The sequence below is a fragment of the Contarinia nasturtii genome, unplaced genomic scaffold, assembly GCF_009176525.2.
Source record: "Contarinia nasturtii isolate CC-2019 unplaced genomic scaffold, AAFC_CNas_1.1 Cnas_scaffold_285, whole genome shotgun sequence".
Classification (NCBI taxonomy): Eukaryota; Metazoa; Arthropoda; class Insecta; order Diptera; family Cecidomyiidae; genus Contarinia; species Contarinia nasturtii.
In genome coordinates, this window is record NW_022197640.1 from 3832284 (window position 1) to 3854109 (window position 21826).

At 32.7% G+C, this 21826-nt stretch overlaps 1 protein-coding gene across 8 annotated transcripts in view; it reads left to right on the forward strand.

Annotated features, from left to right (window-relative positions):
• LOC116337745 (tyrosine-protein phosphatase 99A) overlaps window positions 1–21826 on the forward strand; it is a 147026-nt gene that overhangs the window by 84357 nt on the left and 40843 nt on the right. For all 8 annotated transcript variants that reach the window (XM_031762590.1, XM_031762591.1, XM_031762588.1 and 5 more), the window contains 4 exons: window positions 468–634; window positions 3554–3680; window positions 11544–11667; window positions 13782–13963. In XM_031762590.1, coding sequence (XP_031618450.1) covers window positions 468–634; window positions 3554–3680; window positions 11544–11667; window positions 13782–13963 — 600 coding nt within the window. The remainder of the gene's footprint in view (window positions 1–467; window positions 635–3553; window positions 3681–11543; window positions 11668–13781; window positions 13964–21826) is intronic.

Here is a 21826-nt window from a genome sequence, read left to right on the forward strand (position 1 = left end):
AAACGCTAGGTCATTTGTAAGTTGGAAAATGGTTACGAATGTACACACAGTATCTTAAACAAAAATGAAACGGTGCTAAAAGAGAATTGCAACTTGAACTTATTCGCTGTGGAAATATGTAGTCGAAACTATTTTTCTCGCCGCAATAGTTAGTTATTTGGAACATAGCAAAGAACAGAAAATTAGTTTTTCTTTTGCTGAATAACATTTTACATCACTTTTTCTTCACATTGCCCTTTATATTTTTCCAGTTTTTTTTTCGATTCGTTTCCTTTTTTATATCAGATGTTTATGCATGCATGCATGCTTCTCGCAATTTATTTTAACATTTTTATACCGTAATGTAAAAATAGAAGCATGAAAAAATGAAGTGGATTCACCAATATATTCATTATTAAAAATGTGTCTTCGATTTTTCGTTTAATTAATTGCACACTAATTTTTTTAATCTTTTATTGCATTTACAGATGTGACTAATATACCAATAAAAAGTTTTGTTGCCGAAGCTGGTAAAAATGTTACTTTACCATGTCCAGGAGTAAATGAGCAATCGCTAGTGAACGCCTTGAAATGGAGAACAACTACAACGATTGCCCACTATTCGAACGGAATACCACTTGTACACAATCACAGAGTAAGTAAAAAAAAAGCGCATAAAATCAATTAGTCAGAGTCAAAGTGTTTAAAAATGTGAAGAAAAAAAAGAGCATAAGATTACGTTCAGATTCTTGGTAAGTTTAAAATATGGAAGGCGACAGTATTCTGGCTCCGTCAGAAAACTTTAACTACAACGTTCCCAAACGAAATTATTAATGTTCGTTGTTATCGCTGTTGTGCAAATCTAAAACACATGTCCAATGAAATACGAAACAGATTTTTCAAGGGGTCTTAGATTTTGAACAAGTTAATATGGAAAACTAAAATACTCTCTATAGAGAAACTGATTTCTATTTTGATTCGCAGTGAAAAAACGGTGACTCTTGAAAAAATTTCGTAATTTAAATTTATGGTATACATCTCAATAAGTGGTTGTTGCGTGTGATGGACATACCACGTACACTGAGACACTTTATTTCTACATTTATTCCAGGGACAGCTTCGCAAAGCAGACCAATGAGTAAATGAGCGCTAGTGATTTTTATTTTAGAGGGAGACATGTTTTTGCTGAAAAAGCATTGGGTCGATATATCTTTGAAATCAGACCTTATTTCTCCTCATTTGTCACTTGAACATATTCGTTCTTCAAAATAGTTTCCGATTTATTCTGAGCAATTCATTTTAAGTATGAACACTTGTATTTTGAATGAGAGCTATGTTTTAAAAAAGCTTAAATACGGCCTTCTTGAAGTGAAACACTGGCATGGCTCTGACTTTTTTCTATTAAAATTTAATACTTCAACAACAAGGAAAGTGTGTTTTACAATTTTTTTTTAGATGTATTATGTGCAAAAAGTGCACGCGTTTAATTTGATAGTTGCTTTATTACAGTGAACAAAAAAAAAATGCAATATGAACCACAAAATAGCGATATGTTCATTTATGTTCCATGATTACAGCGGTACGAAAATCTGTTGAGCGGTAAATATGTAGAATTTTGAGTTCATGTGAAAAATCTTTACATTTTACATGCGCACGAAAATTTATGAGCATATTTTATTACGGCATATAACGCAAAACTTGTATTGTTCGGAGATGTGCCCTTTTTATCGTCTATTTTCTCTTTACCTCCCCCTCTCTTCGACTCTCTCTCTCTCTCTCTTTTTCGCTTTTCGATGTATACAATATGCATTCGCATAAATATTGCATGCGAACAATATGCTTTTCACTGCAACGTAAAACGTTTGTGCTCATAAAAATATTTGAGAAGAAAAAAAAGGAAAGCACACATATTTGCAAAGCGATACAAAATGGATTATGTTGCATTTTTTCCATTCCCTTGCATCGTTTCACGATATTTGTTGGAAAATGCATATTCATAATCACTTTTGAAGATCGCCAAATACAAGTCACGGTGAAAAATTAGAAATGCAACACGATGCAATTTATCGGCAAAGAGGAAGACATAAAATTGAATGATGAGCAATTTTAAAGCGGGTGGCATACAATGTATGCATGACACATCGTATAAAGTGCATATTCAATGCAAAAAAAATCAACTCATACATCAAAGAAAGAAAACTGCCAACAAATTTATTGGTTTCCATTTTGCGAAATGTTAATTTTTAATTGAATTTATTGACATTATACAGTAAATTCTTTTATTGTTGAACAACAGAGAGAACAAAACACAATTTCACTGTCACATTGAATCCTTTATTGTACGTTATTATGAATGTTGGAACAAATATCACATTTTTCTCAAGCGATTCACTTCTTTTCGATCATATGAAATGTTCAAACAAAGCTGTTACCGATTCATTTTTGTCTGCAAACTATTCCAATTAAAATTGTAGTTTCACTTTGTCTCGCATTCCTATTTAAAAACACCAACAACAACAACGGGAACAACAAAAATTTGGTACAATGTTTTGCGTCATTGTTTCCAATTTTTATTGGAGCACATGAAGGCTTTCATTGTGAGTTTTCCATTCAATTCCGTTTTCGGTTCGTGTCAGAGAGCGTTGAAAATGTTGCATAAAAAATGGAAAGAAAACCTCGTTTCGTTTATAAACGCATAGATTCTTATCTTGATGACGTGTTGCTCTGTAACTATAAATTGGATTCTGTACCGACACAAAAAGCAACAATAGTTAATGGCACAAAAGCCAACAGGGGAATGCAACGCACAAAAGCTGTACTGAAGAAGAAGAGAGAGAAAAAAAACATGTGCGGACACATGAAATCCCAAATGGAAAAACTGCATATAAAGCAAAACACGGGCTAATGTAAAAGAAGAATGAAATCTGACGTGCACAAACAAACATAAGCGAATTCCATGTATATTATTTTGTTTTGTGTATGCCAAACGGCATATAGAATGCATGTTTCAAAATCAAAAACAATGACTAAAATGTAATAAATCAATATTTTTTTTCGTCATTTTTGTTCAATTTGTGTGTTTTTTTGTGTGTGTGTCTTATATGGTTCGGTCTTTTGTTTGTCCGATCCCACACATTTTATTTTTACCTATCATCGTTGCATTTCGGTATTCAGATATAAATTCAAATACCATGAGACTGTAAAACAAACTAACTACAAATATATATATTAGAATATCCATGCCAATAACAAAAAGAATATATATCCAATTTCATTTTGATGATTTTTCTTTTGTTTATTATTACTTGTCGAAATACTCACACAGCGTGATTTACGTTTGTGCATTTGTTCCATTCGAATTTTTGCTTCCTTTTTTTTATTTATCATTTCAGTATATGTCATATCTAATATCAAAGTAAAGAACGGGTAAACTAAGTTCACTGTCAATAATAAATGTGATAGTCGAGAAGTTGACATGGCGAATTTACGCGTTATTTTTTTTTAGTTTTCAAACAATACAAATGATCATTTTGAAATCTTATTCCAAAATATTTTATTCTATTTTATTATATAGATGACGCTCTCACCCCAAGATTTTAGTTTACAATTTCATCCGGCATTATCAACAGACACTGCCGAGTATATTTGTCTAGTCAACGATCGGCACTCGCCAGAAGCCATTATCGATTTATTAGTACAAGGTAAGATAATCATTTCCGGATAAATTGGAGAGAAACTTCCTTATATTGGAATCACAAGGGACTTATTATTTTTCCGTTAATAAGATATTTTCATCATTCAGAGTTCTAAGTATATGATCAAGATTTTCTCTCAAAAAAATACCTATAAAAGGCGAAACATTACAAAGACAATGTAAAATGCTTGAAAATAAAGTATAATAAGTAACAAATGTAAACAACTCAGTATGTGTCAGCCAGTATAAAAGACTGTGAAATACCATGAGTTGAAAATGAATCTTACGGAATAGATAGATCCAAATAAAGCATTCCCATGCTGGGTGTCTGCAAGAGGGTTATTTTTTTTTTCAACATAAAGATTGTAGAATATATGAAATGCAATAAAATTTTACTTCGTTCAACTTTTATTTACTTTAAGGCGAAATGAAAAAATACCTTAATTTTCAGACAAATTTCTGGAACAAAACTAATCATGCGAGAAGAAAGTATTTATATTTGATATTTTTGAGTTTCAACATACCAATGAACATTTAAGATACTTGATTTGTAATATATCTTCACTTTTACAATTGGTAATTTTTGTGACACTTGTCAACATTTTTTTCTAAAAAAATTGAACACTACTTTTTTTCAATTAATGCATCTTCATCTATGTATTTTTATCTCCAAACTTGTCTATATACTCTTCTTTTTCCAATTTATACGCTGCGTCATACAGCTGTGTAGCTGAAAATAAAAAATGACTTTTGGAATCCCTTCTGCTAATTTCACTTATGGGCATCGCTGTAAGGAAGAGCAGGCGGCAAGATTCATTAAGACGTTGTCTTCTTAAGATACATATATACTTGTATATTTCATCAAAGTATTGTATGTAAAAATATCAGTACATTGTTGTTCATTTTATTTCGTCAAAAGCCCACACATGCAATACACATTGGTCGGATGGTTAAAAATAAATCCAAATATCAAATTCAGTTGCACACAATACACAAAATTGGAAAGAGTCTGCAGATCAGTGTACTAGGCTATCAAGTGCGTTTAAATTGTCTTCAGGCCGAACATATTGAAGCCTACATTTTGTTCGTCTATATTTAGATCGTCTTAATTTCCCTTGTGCTCAATATCCAAACATTTGAACAAAGAGCATTTGTTATCGTGTTAAAAATGTGAGGTGTAAAACGTCAGATGCACACTTACGAAACAATTGAATGTTAAAAATAATTCTTTTTATTGCGTACGTTGTTTTATGAATATTTCGATCCGAAAAAAAAAGTTTTACGTCGTTTATTCAACAAACTGTCTAATATACGCTATAATGAATACTTTGAAACGAACATCTTTATTAATAAAACTTGTAAATGTTAATGTGGTGATGGTAAAAAACAAAATTCATTGCGTTATCTGCGTCTATTCAAAATTATTCAATGTTGGTCCATCTGTGTTCTGCAAAATCAAAAGTAAAACAATGGAAAATCATTTGTATTTCTATAAAATTGTTTTGTTGTTTCATAGCATTTCATTCGAATAACTAAAATATATAAAACAAAGCCGATCAAAGGCAAACGTGAATAATATTGAAATCAAATCACTTTGTGCACATACCATTTGTTTTGTGGCAACTGGTTGAGCTTAAGCACCCCATAATGCCTATGTTAATATATATAAATTGTTGGAAAGCTTTCAAGCTGCGCTGCGTCAAGTAATGGCATTAAATGAATGAGTATTATGACTCCTTTTCAAGCTAAAAGTACTTTTCAGATAAAACAAAGCCATATAACATAGGTGAGAAGTTTGAAGACATTCCCTTCAATTGTATATTTTACCCGCAGCGCTCAGCGCTCTACCACTTGAATGTGAATGGCAGAATAAATATAAAAAGTGTCCAAAATGTTATGGAAATGCTCGAATTCATTCTAATATATTATTCAGTCGTTCTTTTTTTGGTGTGTTTTTTTTTCTCTTCTGTAGTTTGTTTACTTTTTTGGTTTCCCGAAATGAAGATAATAGCTAAAGAAGAAAAAAATACAATAGGGAAAAGATCAGTAAAGATTCCCTTAATGCTATTTTGGACAGTGTGAAAATGAGCATGTAAAATAAGCAATTTTCAATAATCGTATTGTCTATCAACGTCACTAGAGATTACCATGATAATTGTACTCCTAAACGGCAATTATTATGGTTATCGTGATAAGTGGTATATCATTATGATCCGCCATTAAGAAAAAGTTTTTTTTTTTCATTCTTTCAAATCGGAAATAGTTCAATTTGTTTGACGAGCTTAATTGAGAGTCTCAACATAACAATGCGTCAAAGTATCTCAAATAACATAGAACATGTAAATCTAGTAGTTTGACAGTTTTTTTTTCTTCTGTCCATTATTTCCTTGATTATGTGGCATGTAACAGCGTTTGTTTCCGGGGTGATGTCCTCAAATTGTCATATCTACAAATTATAATACATTAAAATCGGCCTTCAAAATTTTTCAAAATATATTTTGATTATTGCTCTTTCTTGATTGACCCGAACAATTGCTTAAAATAATAATTGAAATACATTTAGATAATTTTAAGTAGCTGGATGGGTTTCATCTAAATTTAGAGTGTTTTTAAAAATGTGGCTATCTGTTTGTTTTTGTATGTGTCGTCGCATATATGCTATGAGAAAGTAATCAAATGAAACGGCAAATCAAATATAGAAAATAAGTGTGGCTTTGCATGCAAATGGTTTAGATTTAAAAGGATGTAATCGGTCGTAATGTATCTTTGCAAGTTTCGCCCATACCCAGTTTGCATGTGTATTTAATATTCTGCATCTGTATTTCGTCGCCCAGAACTTTTATATCATGAAAGATAATAGTGTACTTATTTAATCCTAATGCATACCACGGAGCAATGCTATTATTCAGTTTGGTACGATACAACGATTCGTTACCATCGCATGTATTATGAGCATGCATAATGATAATGATTTCTATAAGCATACGAATATAAAAACAAACGCACACTCACCCATGAAATTGCCAATAGGACGTTATCAAGTGAAATGGTTCGGCATCGATCTTAGTATGCATGTGTATAAAATGAAATGCTATCAGGCACATTTATGTTTATAAATATTCCTTAAATATTTTTACAATTATCGTGTTTCGAGTGAAAATACAAAATTCGAACATTGCAAAATGTGCAAACATCACACATGCAACCGACACAGAACATTCAAATATTAAAACGTTTCTCTATCTACATCTATAGATTTCATTTTTGTGTTGTCTTTTTGTTGTTCATCGTGAATGCTTTGCAGGTTTTTGTCACAATTATATGTTGCATGTTTTGAATAGAATGGGAAAATTGCCAAACGTTCAACAACTTCCGACAAAGTTTTGAATTCACGCCTTTTCATTGACTCAATACAATTCTATATTTTCATTATGAGTTTTAAGCATTTTTTTTTCGTCTCTTTTTTTATATCCACATTCACTTTGTGGCTGGTTGATTGTTGATAAGAATGTCACCAAGCGTACTGAGAATTGTCGAATATTCAAAGCCTCTTTATTATGCTGCATCTATATCGAAATGAAAACGATGAAAAAAGATTTTGTAATAAACTACGATCTGTAATGATCGTTTTATAGTAGGAAAAACTAGCAACTTCAAAGCCAGCGGCATCATCACCATTGTGATTATTAACATTATTATTATTGTCATTATTATCATTACCATAACTTTTTCGCTCGTGGCTATGTACACGAAAAAGCATTTTCAATAACGCAATGTACGCTCAGTGAATTCAAATTCCATAATTTTATCTACTGTGCCTTTTGTTCAACCCACTTGTGTTTTATGTACACAATCCGCACACACACACAATATACTCTCATCGTACGCAATGTGGATATTTTTTGCACCGTGAATTTCAATTCGGTATCAATTTAACATTTCACATAAATTTTATTTTAGTTGTATCAAACCGGCGTAAACGAAAAAAAATATTCGTTTCTAAAATAGCATTGGTGATTTACTCTGTGCAACCGTGATGCAAACACACACGTATTCATATCTGTGAACTAGAATATACAATCCAATGTCAATGCAAACTAACAGATTGAGATAACTAAACATTCATTTGACTCAATCCATCGTTGGACGTTGTTGACCAAGTTCTATGACACAGCCAGCCATAGTTAGTCTTTGTTTTTACTTGAAATTACTAATTTTCCGATAGAATATGCTGCCAAAATAATCTTTTATATTTACCAATGCATCGTAATCAGTTTAAGGGTAATGGTTTTTTTATGCGATTGAATCTGGTGTGCTTTCAGATAAGCGAAAGGTGAATGTAAAAAAAGTGCTCGAAATGTATTGTTTGTTGAAATTATTTGCATTATTTTTCAATCACTCAAAGAGAGTAAACGCTACCATAGATAAATCGGCAACAATTCCAAACATTTATGAATACACGCATACTCACTCACGCATACAGGCATTCAAAGTGAAATGCAGATATTTTGCTCACAATTTCATGCGGCCATTTCGTTAAATATGAAAACGAACACAACAAAATTGGGGAACTGAGATAAAGAGAAACGGGAAAAAAATTGAAGTAAATGAGAAAAAAATGTAAATCTCTACCATTTAGTGATTTTTTTTTTTTTTTTTTTTGAAAAACAATGCATGTACGTTTGGCATATCCAATGCTTTTCATGAGTATCGTTGCGTGAACAATGTTGGAGTGGCTCCAAAATGGCAAACCGTAGACTCAGTGAATGACGGTAAACAGCAGTAAATTTACATTTGATTGTGTTTTCAAATATCGAATTCATTTTTTTTCTATATTGTTTGTGTAAATTTCAACTTTTTTTCCATTCACGAAAAAAAAGACGAATGAAAAAAGTACACAGCAATTGAATTTACGTGATCACAAAACAAAACAATAACAATAGAAACAGCAATCGCACGGGAAAATCATTAGAAAATACATATAGAATGGTAGACATTGTGCTGAGATACTATCGGCCAAGTGAAATAGCTCATCTGGCTGAAAATGGTTGCTGCCTTGTATGACAGTGAAAGAAACGAATTTGGGTTCATTTTTTGTTTAAGTTGAATTTTTACATATCAAATTGGATGCAGAACAGTTTCATTGAAACAAGAAGCGCATCATACTTTCTCTAAAACATATCTTCAGCCAAATGAGCTGTTTCAGCTAATTCAAAATATCTCAATACATTGTCTATTCTACAGAAACCCCTATTTGTAAAATATTCTTTTTTGTAATTTTTTCCCCAAGCTTTATACCGCAAAATTTAAATTCGAGGTTTTTGGAGGTATTTTTTCAATTAGACATTTGAAAATGACGGAAAATGATTGCCTCGAATGATGATAATATAAGGAGTAATGACTGTTGACATACCACTCTGAGAAAACTCAGATGTTAAAATTCAAAGTAATAAGAGAAAAATGCCATTTTAACATGGAGAAATTTTGTCACATGTTAAAATGCCGTTTTACCCGCAAAGAAATGTGTTGCGGGTAAAATGAGATTTTACCATGTTCAAAAATCTCTCCATGTTAAAATGGCATTTTGTCGTCATTTTAACATGGAGAGATTTTTTCACATGTTAAAATGCGGTTTTACCCACAAAGAAATGTGTTGCGGGTAAAATAAGATTTTACCATGTTTAAAAACCTCTCCATGTTAAAATGGCATTTTTCTCTTATTACTTTGAATTTCAACATCTGAGTTTTCTCAGAGCAGATTTTCAAACGAGACAGCTATAATAAATGTAAAAAAGCAAACAACATGCCACGTTTCACGTAGAACAGATCCAGAACAATCATGCTCAAAAAGCATCCGGGTTCTCTGTCCTCGAAAATGTCTAGAAAACATGTCTTTGAGTTGTGTCAAAATATTGATCCATTGAACTAGATGTGTGCGGAACAGTAAAATATATTCTCAATGACGGACGAACATTCGCAACTTTACAGTATCTTTAATGTGAATTTAATACATTTTCAATGAGCAGCATGGAAACCAGCTTTCATCATTTTGTCTCTCAAAAATTGATACAAGCGGTCAATATTGTCGTAGCGGACAATATATTTTCATCTGCCGTCAGTTATGAATTGTTATGAATTGGATGGTGGATTCGTCGCTACTACAAATATTTTCAACGTGAAAGGTTTCATTCAGCGTATTTATCAAACCAAAGACATCTCGTTTGCATTTCAACTTTGATTGGTCGAAAACTGAGTACAAAAATTAAACCATCAAAAGTACCGAGCATCCAAAAGAAATCATAAAAAGCGTGATAGCTGGACCACGGTAACCAGGTCAATCCGCTGGTTGTTGATTAGATATTTGTCAGAAAAGCATCCGTTTATTTCGATTCCATATTTTGTATCATTTATCATACAGTCAGGGAAATAGATGGAAACAACATAGTTTGCTTTGAAAGAATGTATAACATCAACACGGAATCCATTATATTCAGCACACAAGTACACAAAGTGCATTTAAAGCAAACAGTAAACAGGCATTTCTGTGTAATTCACTAACACACGGTAACGTTTCATATCACATAATACCGAGAAACAAGCATTGCTCTTGAAGCTAAGGGCTGTTGTTCGAAATCATGACGATGCACGATATGAATGAAATGCATGACACGTTATGCAATTAAAATGGTATAAATCATTCCATATAGAGCATTGATCAAATCGAGAAATCAATAGCATTGTTATATGAATCGATATTCCAGTAAATATGTTTAAAATCATCTTCACATACGAAGACTACTAGGAAATTCTTAGACTGAATATCTCTGTTCTAATTTTGACCATATTTCTAGCCAACTATTGCAAACAAGGCTATTTTATACTCGAATCAATTGAATAACTGGATAACTTATATGCAAGCAATTTGAAATGCACTCATATGTATTTGTTTTTCTACAACTACTTTCAATTTTTGTTGAATCAAGAAAGAATTTCCAGAGAAAATTCACGATGAATAAGTTTTGAAGTGTGACTCGATAAATTGATCACAATGTAGTTGTACACAAACATATATTAGAAAATTGGAACATATGACATCAAATAACACCAAATATTTACTTCATTTCATCTGCAATGGAACAATAGACATGAAAAATAAACAAAAATTCACATATTTTTCAACAATATTGACATTTAGTGTTAGGTGGCGGCCTTTCCTTCTATAAATAAATCTATGAATACATTGAATTAATATTTTGAATCGTTCATTTATAAAAAAAATTATGTGTATCGTCGATGAAACTTTTTTCAACTGAGGAGTTTTGTTCTTTGCCGGAACTTTGTCAATATAATTTTTCTTTCTAAGCATCCTCAATTTTCAATTTCAACACCAAATAAAAATGAAAATTTCACATTTTATGACCCAGTCTTTTGTTTTACATTTTTTAAAACAGAATATTGCTCAGCGCTGCTGCCATCCAGAGCATATTAAAATATATTGCTGAGAATGCGTCGTCCGTCGCATGCGAAGGTACGTAGCAGTTTATACATCACAGCGAACAACAATACATGCATTGTTCTCTATTCAATCGTTTGAATGTTTTGAGTCACATAATCGTGAAGAGAACAATGCATTCATTCTTGTTCGCTGTGATGTATAAACTGCTACGGACGTTCGTATGCGACGGACGACGCATTCTCAGCAAGATATTTTAATATGCTGTGGATGGCAGCAGAGCTGAGCAATTCTGTGTTTTAAAATATCTTCAGAGTTCGCACTATTAATTTAGGAGTATTTTAATAAGTAAACCAGTAAACCTACCCAAAAATGTCGAGTAATTATTTCATTTTATTTTGAATTCATTTTCAATAGATGTTCCTGATGCACCGGAGCGACCATTGATTACAAGTTTTACGTCTCGCTCAATGAATTTATCTTGGGCCCATTCCCAAGAGCCGCGCAATGCACGTGTGACGCATTTTCTAGTTGAGACCAGGTTAGTATTAAATTGTAATGGCTTTACCAAGCAAATGATTTGAGAAAGTTTTACAATTCGCTCAGATTCACAAGTTTTAAGGTCTTCATTTTTCCCACCGCTTCTACGAGCTTCTGAAAATTCTGTGACTTGAACCATGTTTTTTTTTGTTATAAAATGAAAATTCAATTAAAATCAAAATTAAATTATTTGTCCTTAAAAAGCGCGTATTTCCATTAAAATTTCCTTTATTAAGTGCCCAACGCCTCGTATATACTACATTAAAGCGAGATTGTGTTGTTATTTGAAGTGGAAATATTGAATTTTAAAACTATACCAAAATAATATTTCCGTGAACATTTGTTTGTGTTCTGACACAATGTCGTGTGACAGGACATTGTACACTGTTGCTATGTTTTGTTTCACTTTGAATGTTTAATCTCGTTTAATTTATGACGAGGACACGTCCGTTACATGATTTTTTATGTGTCGTGTTGAAGTTGTCCATTGCGTTTTTCACCTGCGTTTAATTTACGTTGCACCCGATTCCTGTCACACACTTTTATACAAATTATTTCAGAGATAATGATGAGCATATAGCGGAAAACTCTCAAAGATCAAATGTAAAATGATCTGGGAAGAGGTGGTAAAAAAAATGGCATCACAATAAAATCAGGAAGAAGCAGCCACATCAGTGGAAAATAAAATGAAATATCAACCGTCTAATATACATGGGCTCGCGCGACCGTACTGCGTACGCACACAAAGGGACATGTGGAACGTGCAAAAAGTCAAACCATTTATAACATTCAAAATATTTATTGATTTATGTTTTTTTTTTTCATCGGTTCCGGGAGGCTGAATGCGTTGCAGCGCCGATGTTCATGTCATTGTGTGTGCTGAGCTTTTTTGCCGACAATTTTTCCGTCTATTGAAAGCATATGAGTGAATTTACATTCGACACTCGTATCTACAAATACTGTAAATCGTCGCTTGTTGGTTGGTTGACGAACCTTTTCAGACTTTGCCAGTGTGTTCATTGTGTGTTGCGTTTTTGTACACTTTTTGATATTCATATGCTATTTACGGACGCACATCTATATATACTCAGAATCTCTCATGCAACACGAATCTGTCTGCCATGACTGGGCATTTTTGGTACCACGTCCGCCCCCATTTCTCTCGCGCGCGAAAGTTTTTTTTTTTTTTTGCTCTCTTCATTGTGTTGTTTTCATTGTCGTTATTTCTGTCGGCTTTCATTTTTTTTTTCTCGCGCTACTGTTCAGAAGTGTCGTGTTTTGTTTTGAATGTTATTTTGTCGTGTCCGGCTTGACACATTTCCGATTATTTCTGTCTATCTAAATGGATATTTATGAATGCCGTCGTACTTCCAAACACTAAACACACAAAAAAAATATATTCTTTTGTTTCTTTTTTTTTGGTGTGTGTATTTTTCGTGTTTCTGCTGTTCCCAATATGACGTTTGATGTAACTATATGAAAAGCATTTCCATAATATCCGAACGTAGAATCTCAGTAAGCTCACAAAAAAGATGCGATGAAGCTGATGGGAAAAAATAAATCAAATTTATGTGCGTCACATTCCATTTTTTTTTACAAAAACCCGTTGCAATGCATAATTCTACTCAAAACTAGCAACTTGAAAAGCGATGAAGAAATGAAAGCAAGCGGACAATAAGTCAAATTAATCCTAGTTAAAATTATGGTCACGGCTATTGACGAAAATGAATTATAGTTATCTTGAGTAAATGTGCATGAGCGTAAGAGAGAAAGCTAAGAAAGATAAGGGGTGCAAAAACGATCAAAAGCCCTATATCATGGAAGCGACACTGCCAATAGCCGAATTGGTATATCTCAACGATAGCCGAATGAAAAGCAGTAAAACTCCGTCTTATGTCACATAAAATATTTGTATACTGTTGAACAAATAAATTGTTTGCTTTATAATTAATAATAATAATCTGATGTTACCTCGATTCTTTTATATTATTAATGCCATTTCTTTTCTTTTGTTTTTTCTTCCTCCATCGTCTTCGTTTTATTGATACGGTTTACAATGAATAACGATGATGCGCGCTATTTAAATGGTCGTCTTTTTTGCGATTGACACAATAGGGTTGGAGAAAATGGACCCTGGGATCAGGTGCCACAAATTAATACCAAATCAAATATCACATCGTATCAGGTAACCGGTTTGATACCATTTACGGTCTACAGCTTTCGACTACGTGCTGTTAATAAATTAGGTATTAGCGCTCCGTCCAAGGAATCATATTATATTGTATCATTAAGAGAAGGTAAGAACGATTAAAATTATCATTTATAATTCGTAATCTTGGTTTGCATTGACTCATATAAATGGCATCGGTTGTTTGTTCGCTTTGGCCAAAATAGATGCACACGGAATAGGGATGAATATTGAGACGGATATATATATATATATGTATGGCAGATGATATGCTGATAGTTAGTTTTAGTATCTTGTTACGGCCATTGTACTCGCATCCATTCCCTCTGACTCTCTATGTGTGCACAATAGATTGTGAACAAAGTGTGTTACATGCATACTATATATATGAATTTCGAGTTTAAATCTCTTTTCAACCAACAACATGTAACTATTATATTCAGCCCATTTTCTGTAAAATCACTCAAGATTAAAGACGATAACAGTGTTTGAATATACGCATTATGTAATAATGGCTATGAAACTTTGTTTATGAGATGCACGATGGTATGGAAACCATTTTCAGGTTTCTTTTTTTTCTTCTTCACTGACGTAATTTTCATTACGAATCAGAAGGCATTCCTTTACCCGATAAACTTATAGCTATGTATTCGAGAAAATCGTAATTTATCCTTTTCAAATAAATGTGTACAATTAGACTCAAAATTTAACATTAAAATTCGCTTCAATTGATTTACGGTAGAAAATATCAAATTACATTCAACTGATACAATATGGCTACCAAATACAAATTGAAACATAATAATGCACAGCCAACAGAGTAATGATATTGATAATAAAGGCTCAAATATGTTTTAGGTAATAAATTCAATTATATTGGCACATGTAGCAGTATCATCATCATCAATGTAATCATCGACGCGTAACAGCATACAATTAAATTGGTGGAAAACAAAGAAGCATGCAAATAAGATAGAACCAAAACCAATAACGATTTGTGGAACCAGAAAATGGTTGAAAAATGGATGAAAATGGAAGAGAAAAAACGGGGAAAAAATATCGGATTAAATGAGCTTCTTTTATGTGCCATATTTAACCGCAACATATCTTTGTGATAATTAATTATTTCAACCTAAACATTCCTGAAAACATTCCGACACAGATTATAATTATGCATACATTGAAATTGAATAACATTGTGTTGACGCTTTACAACATTTAAATGCGAATCGAATAAGCAAACAAAAACATGACGTTGGAAAATTGTAACGGTTAACTTTTGGATGACCGCAAATTCAAAACCATCCGAATCAAGCGTGAGTTACATGGGTTGCATGCCACCACCCACAGATGCTTGGTATTTTACTTGAAATAATTATTGGGTTTCATGCTCATGCTATTCTATCAATTCGGTTGGACTTGTAATTATGAATGTACAAAGTCCTATAGATGACATTGATTGATGATCATATGTTTCAGAAATTTTCTTTGAGTATTAAGAGTTTCGATTCAAAAATTTTAATGCAAAAAACCAACACGAAAGAAAGTTTGGGTTGAAAAGAAACGAAAAATTGAATCATCGTCGATGATTCATCGATATATTCATAAACACTAATTAATTTATTGCCACAACAAGCGCGTGTACATAACAAATGTTTTTCAAAGCCTTCTTTTTTTTGCAAAGGAATTAGGTAACATGGTTTTTTCTCTTTTTTTTTTGGTAAATATTATCTTTCTCGCATTAATGTGGATGGGACTTTTTTTCGAGATTTATATTCTTTTGGATAAAATCGCATCACGTACATATCTTGAATGCTTAGCAATGCTTCACTGAAAAATTACAATCTGAACAGCATAGTTGAGGCTGCGAATAGACATATAGTGTCATTTTATCACTGCAAAATTGTTTACAAAACAATCACAAATGGAATTTCGCTGCCGACGTGTATAAAACATATTTTCAGAAGAATCTCATAGTGTTTGTTGGGTGGGTATTTTTTTTTTTCTCGCTGGATGTATGTGATGTTGTTATCTTTCCGAATTCACCAAACGTTTCTCTTTGCACCACAAAATGTGCAAGCCGTGCAAGACAGCCATTTAATTTTCATAGATAAGCTCACCAACGTATATCACATGCACGAAGCATGAAGCACGAATGAGACGTAGACAACACAGAATCGGCAATAATATCAACGCATATCGCGTAATAAAACTATATATCATTTAAACTGTGTTGCGCACTGCCGTTCCAACGCTTCCGCATTTCCTTTACATTTACCTACTTGCAATGGCTTTGTCACAAATTTTGTTATTGCTTCGTATTTATTTCCGTCTGTTTCTGACACGTGTTTTTACTATTTCGTTTGCATATTTCTTCTGATTCTTCTTCTTCCTCGCGCGAGGAGTTAGTGGTTAGAGAATCTGATTTGAAATTGTATGAAAACACTAGTTCGATGCCCCTGGGACCAAATTTTTGTTATTTGCTTCACAGTTTTTGTCATGGATTCACGCACCTTGGGCCATCTATTTGGTTTATTCAATATGGTTGATTTAGGTGAAGCCCATTATTTCACAACTTAATAGATTCATTTTATCAAGAAGTTTTATCACACATTTTGCTGGTAGCATCACTTTGAAAAACAGGCATATATTTTTACTTCGTGAAAATAATTTCTTTTTTTACGCTGAATAACTAAAATTCAACAAATTCTTTAGCAAAACTATAGATAACATTGAGATTACTCAGACGTTGTAAGATGGCGTTGTGATTTTGTTACCTGATCCAATGAATGTAATCCGCTCCACTACTGTTTGCACTTTTTTCCATTTTTATTTCGTCTGATTTAATTTTTTTACGCGACGTGAAATAAAAAATGATTTATTATTACGAAATCACAATGCCAGAATAGTTGAGCGATAAGCCAGCAAAGCGAACGAATCATTTTTCCATGCCAATACATAGCAGGAGGTATAAAAATGTGTATGTTCCAATCTACCCTCCATTACATCGAAAAAAAGACGCATGTAAATCGAACAAAAGAAATATAAAAAGGTATTTTTAAAAATTTTCCTTAGAAAAGAAAAAATATGGAAAATTTAAAAAGAATTCTTAGATGCAAAGTCTATTTGTGAAGTGTCAAAATCAAACAAACCTATATGCGTACATTATTGACGTCATGGGGCAACTTCATTTTCAATCAGAAATACACGGAAATACATTATAAAATATTAACGTAATAGTTTGTGGAAACAATTAAAAGTAAATGTAACACAACGTTCTTTATTCTATTTACATTGAATTCAATTTGCATTTGAGAAAAGACGCAGCCATATTAAATAAAAGCAAAAACAGAGTAGAACATAAGCAATTAAAAATAAGAGACAATGTCACCAACAAAAGCAGTACACGTTTTGTGATTACAGAGAAAATGGCAAATGAATGAATAATAACCATTAACTATAAATTTTAGACTAAGAATTCCAAGGTATTGCATTTTCAAACTTTTCACTAGACACGTAAAAAATTAAAAAAAAACACTGTACATTCATAGATGTTGGTTTATTATTTCCTTTGAGGTTTGGAAAAGTCTTTCGATTTGCTGAGGATTTTCTCGGGAAAAGTGAAGACTTTTTTATCTCTTTTTTACACTAGAATGGACTTTAAATTAAAATATTAAAATTTATAGAATGGACTTTTCCGAATTACTTAATAAGAATTTTTTCTCATGCGTACTCACAGACAAGCTCGAACAATATATAATTGAAATGGAACGAAATTTAAACAAAAAATAAACGTACCATTTGCATGAAATCGATTTCAAATTGTTTCAGTCACTTTCAACGCCAAGTCTATCGACGATAATTTCTGGTAAGAACATAAATTAGGCATCATCAAAGTTTAAGCAATTTTAATTTCTATGAATTAGGTATACATTATATGAAGATGTATGCCAAGCGGCAATGTGTACTTTGCTAGCAAACACGGTGTTCATTTCATCTTTTGCCATACCTCGTCTATCTTCTTTTTTTATACACTCAAACGAAGTTAAAAGTGGACGTGAACGTAAATTGTTTAATTTTAACTGCCCTTATATTGAAGTAAAATTGTTGTACAGAGAATGGCTTACCACGCAAAAAAGATGCCATAACGTAATTAAAAATGAAGTTAGTCGTCTCGCTTGTCTTTGCCTTTTTTCATCTTCTTTTTTTCCCGATGTAAGAGAATAAATAAAGTCAGCGAAATAAATGAATAATGAAGACAAGAATGGCCACGTAAAATGGTCAGATTTTAGTTGCCAGACGCTCGTTTATCGGGCCCATATCTATGTTTTGTGCTGTATTTGAGAAAATATTTAATGCTGGTCCACGGTTAGTTCAAAGCAAAGAATTATTATGAATGTTGATGTGCTTGGAATGAAAAATCTTACGTTCAGTGCATATTGCATACAGTGTATAATGACTACACACATATACACTTCAATCTAACATTGGATCCACGAACAAAGTGTATGCCGCTAAGACCGGATAAAGGCATAGGAAATTCAAGACAAAAAGGGAGCTTCGGTCACTGGTTGAAAATTAATTTTGAAATAGACAACATCTCATGCACACATCCGACGCGGCTATTCATTTAGCCTTGTTATTGCCACTTTTCCGTTATTTTCGTTTATCTTCATTGTAGATACACAGTGTCGCACATACTGTACAGAGACAACATATGGTTGCATTGAATGACACCACTGTTTAAGGTCGCTCTATTCAAATAAGCACAAAAACATACCATCATTCTACGAGGAGTAAAAAAAAACATTGAACAATTATTTTTTTTTTCTTGTCGTAACTCTTAGCTTTTGATTTTGGTATCGCGTACGAGCAAAAACTGTTTTTGCATTGAGTGCTTCATCACATATATGTATCAGTGTCAGCAAAAGAACAAGAAAGAGATAGAAGGGGAGAGGAGATAGAGACAAAGTCCTGTTGATATTCCTTCACTATGGTTGGTGCGGCGTCGTTTGATGTCGTTGTGTATATTTCATTTTAAATTGCGTTTAGTTCACTTTTACCACTTGACGCGTGAGTTTCAGATTTTCAAAGCAGATGGGTTGGACGCGTATCAAACTCTACTGAAGCGGATGTGCGATGAATACATATACATATTATATATATACATGTACACTTTTCGAATGCGTTCAAATGAAATACACCACTTAAATATATCGTTTTGGTTGTACTTTGTGCGAAGCATATTAATGCTTGAATGACTTAAATGTAACGAGATAAAATTTTGGACGTGCCATGACACAAGAGAGAAGTGAGCGGAAAAACCAAATTTTTCATCTCTTTTGATTTCGTTTGTTTTTATTTTCTTTTGCCGTGCATCTGAACAGCTTGCAAAGGGCAGTCCCCAACAAAATACGATGACTTTATAAACTCGCTCCCTTTTTATCACTTGAATGTGATTCCACCCACACATCCGCATATGAAATTAACATAATAATAAAGACAAAAATTCTATCGAAAACATGTCTATGGTTGAGAGTTAAATTAGCTTATGTTCTGGAATAGATTTTATTTCCTGCAAAATGTTCTGATTGAGAAATCGGCGCTCAAGCTTCTGGCGAAACATACTTGCGTGATTACATGATTATCACGAAGTACCGATATGAACCTACCACACTGTATTTCATTTCACAATGATTTGCTACATATTTGAGTTTTTTTTCCAGCAGATTGTTTCATTTTCAAAAGATGCGGTCCTTTGTGATAAAAAAAGAATCCCGAAAAATAATATTGTCTCCAATTTTCTACGTGAAATTTTACCATAAATTAATTTGAATCTCAGCAAAAGATGTAAACTGTATACAGTTAAGTTATTCCGAAGAGCAAAAATCTTGACTAAAATAAATTTTCATAGTTTTCAATTCGATCAAAATTAGAATCATTTGATTTAACGAGGAAAATAAATGACTGTAAAGTCGGATGCCAAGTTATGATGATGATTCCCAACCTAAGTCGTGTGGTTCACGCACGAAAGCAAAAGTAATAAAAATGAATAAAATGCCAAAAAAATGAGAGAGAAATTTTAAATCTCGCTGTAAAATGGATTTGAACCAACGACAGCGTAGACGGAGGCCACGATCCGCTCATTAATTTTTGTACTATGATTCAAATTCAACCATTCAAAAGTGTTGGTGTGTGCGTGCATACAAAGCTAATGAAAAATGAATAAAAGGCGACTAAAGAAGAGCGACAATCTCACACCCTTGTCGAGCTTAACTTAATTTATATTTCCTTTTCCGTAAAACAAATGCTATTCAAATTAGGAACGAAAAAAAGACATCATCTCGCTTGTGACACAGAAGCACAAGGAATAGTCATTTGGAATTATACGTTAATACAAATGCTAACGAAAAGATGATGAAGAAGAAAAAAGAACCGTTGAAACTGAAATCACAATAATCATAATAATAATATTTTATCGAATAATGGGAATTTTTGTGACTTTTACCTCCATTTTGTACATTTTCTCCTTCGGACCAACTACCGTCTACGCATTAAATTGTGAAACAAAATGATTTCAAATGTTTGAACTAAAAGTAGCGAAAATTAAAATAAAAAAAAAACAATCCAAATATTTGCCATTTTCGTTAAAAAAAATCTCCATCCATGCTCCATTCATTGCAACTCTCATCCTTATGTTCCAAAGTTTACTTTTGAATGTGTGCGTTTAAATTCTCCCACTCTCTCCTCTGCCTCCACCTCTTTGTCTCTCTTAAATTTGAACGACGACTTAACATTTTTGTCACGCGATATAGCTGCAGACGGAAAATGGAGAAAAAAAAAGTTTTGCCTTTCATTTTTTATAATAAACGAGCACAGCTGCAATTAAACTGAAAGTTTAACATGTACTTGATAACATCGGTTACCTAAATGAATCAATCTCATGAAAGAAAAAATGATTATCAAGATCCATTTAGACGCAGCAATCAAATCTAGCTAGCAACATTTTTTTTTTGTCTGCAAAATAGAATAGAACAATTACTGAAATCGATTGCAATCGATGCATGGTATACATTGTGTGGATATAAAAATGACATATCAATTTATCAAATGTGCAATTTCAAGTTCTATGCAATGCTTGTAACATAATGCGTGAATAACAAAAAAATCAGTCAGCAATTCGTTGTGCTCAATATCACAAATTGAATGAAGTACATAACATGATTAGTGCATTCCAGAAGGAAATAAAAACAATAGTATCTGAGAGGAGTAAAAGAGTTTTTTTTAGTGTAGATGCTATTCGTTTTCATTGGATCAACATTCGAAATACTATGGTTATTGTTCTTAAAATACATGATAACGGAGAATGGTCAGACCATAGCGTATTGCGAAAACTCAAGAAAATAGATATATTTGATTTTAGACGGTAAAGTCAACATGCAATTAGCAATGAAAATGATTACATTAATGAAGAATACCGAAAATGTTAACAGAACTGGTGTCTGTCGCAGCTTTGTAACTCCGAGTATGGTGTGCTGGTAGTTATGCTATTAAACGAATTGAATGATAAAGTCGCTTAATGAAGCGGATGAGCAGAAGAAACAGGAGTGTGAAATCGATTTATTACTGCAATCGATTTTATTAAAATTATATGTACAGTACATACAATTTATGTAATTCAAAGTATTCGCAACACGCAAAATGGTACACGCAGTGGTGAATATACGCTTTAACATAATGCGCTTAAGAATAATGCAACCATTTCATATTCGTTTAAATGAGCCGTGCTTTATTCGATGAGAAATATTTAAAATTGATCACGTTATTCTTCATCTCGCCAAGATATTCGCATTCGGTTGAATCATAAACATTTTTGGCGAATAAACGAACGAACACATTTTAGCAGCACTATGTTAAATATGTGCATTTGAAAGTGCGGATAAAGAAGAGAATCGGAAGCAAAAAAACACAC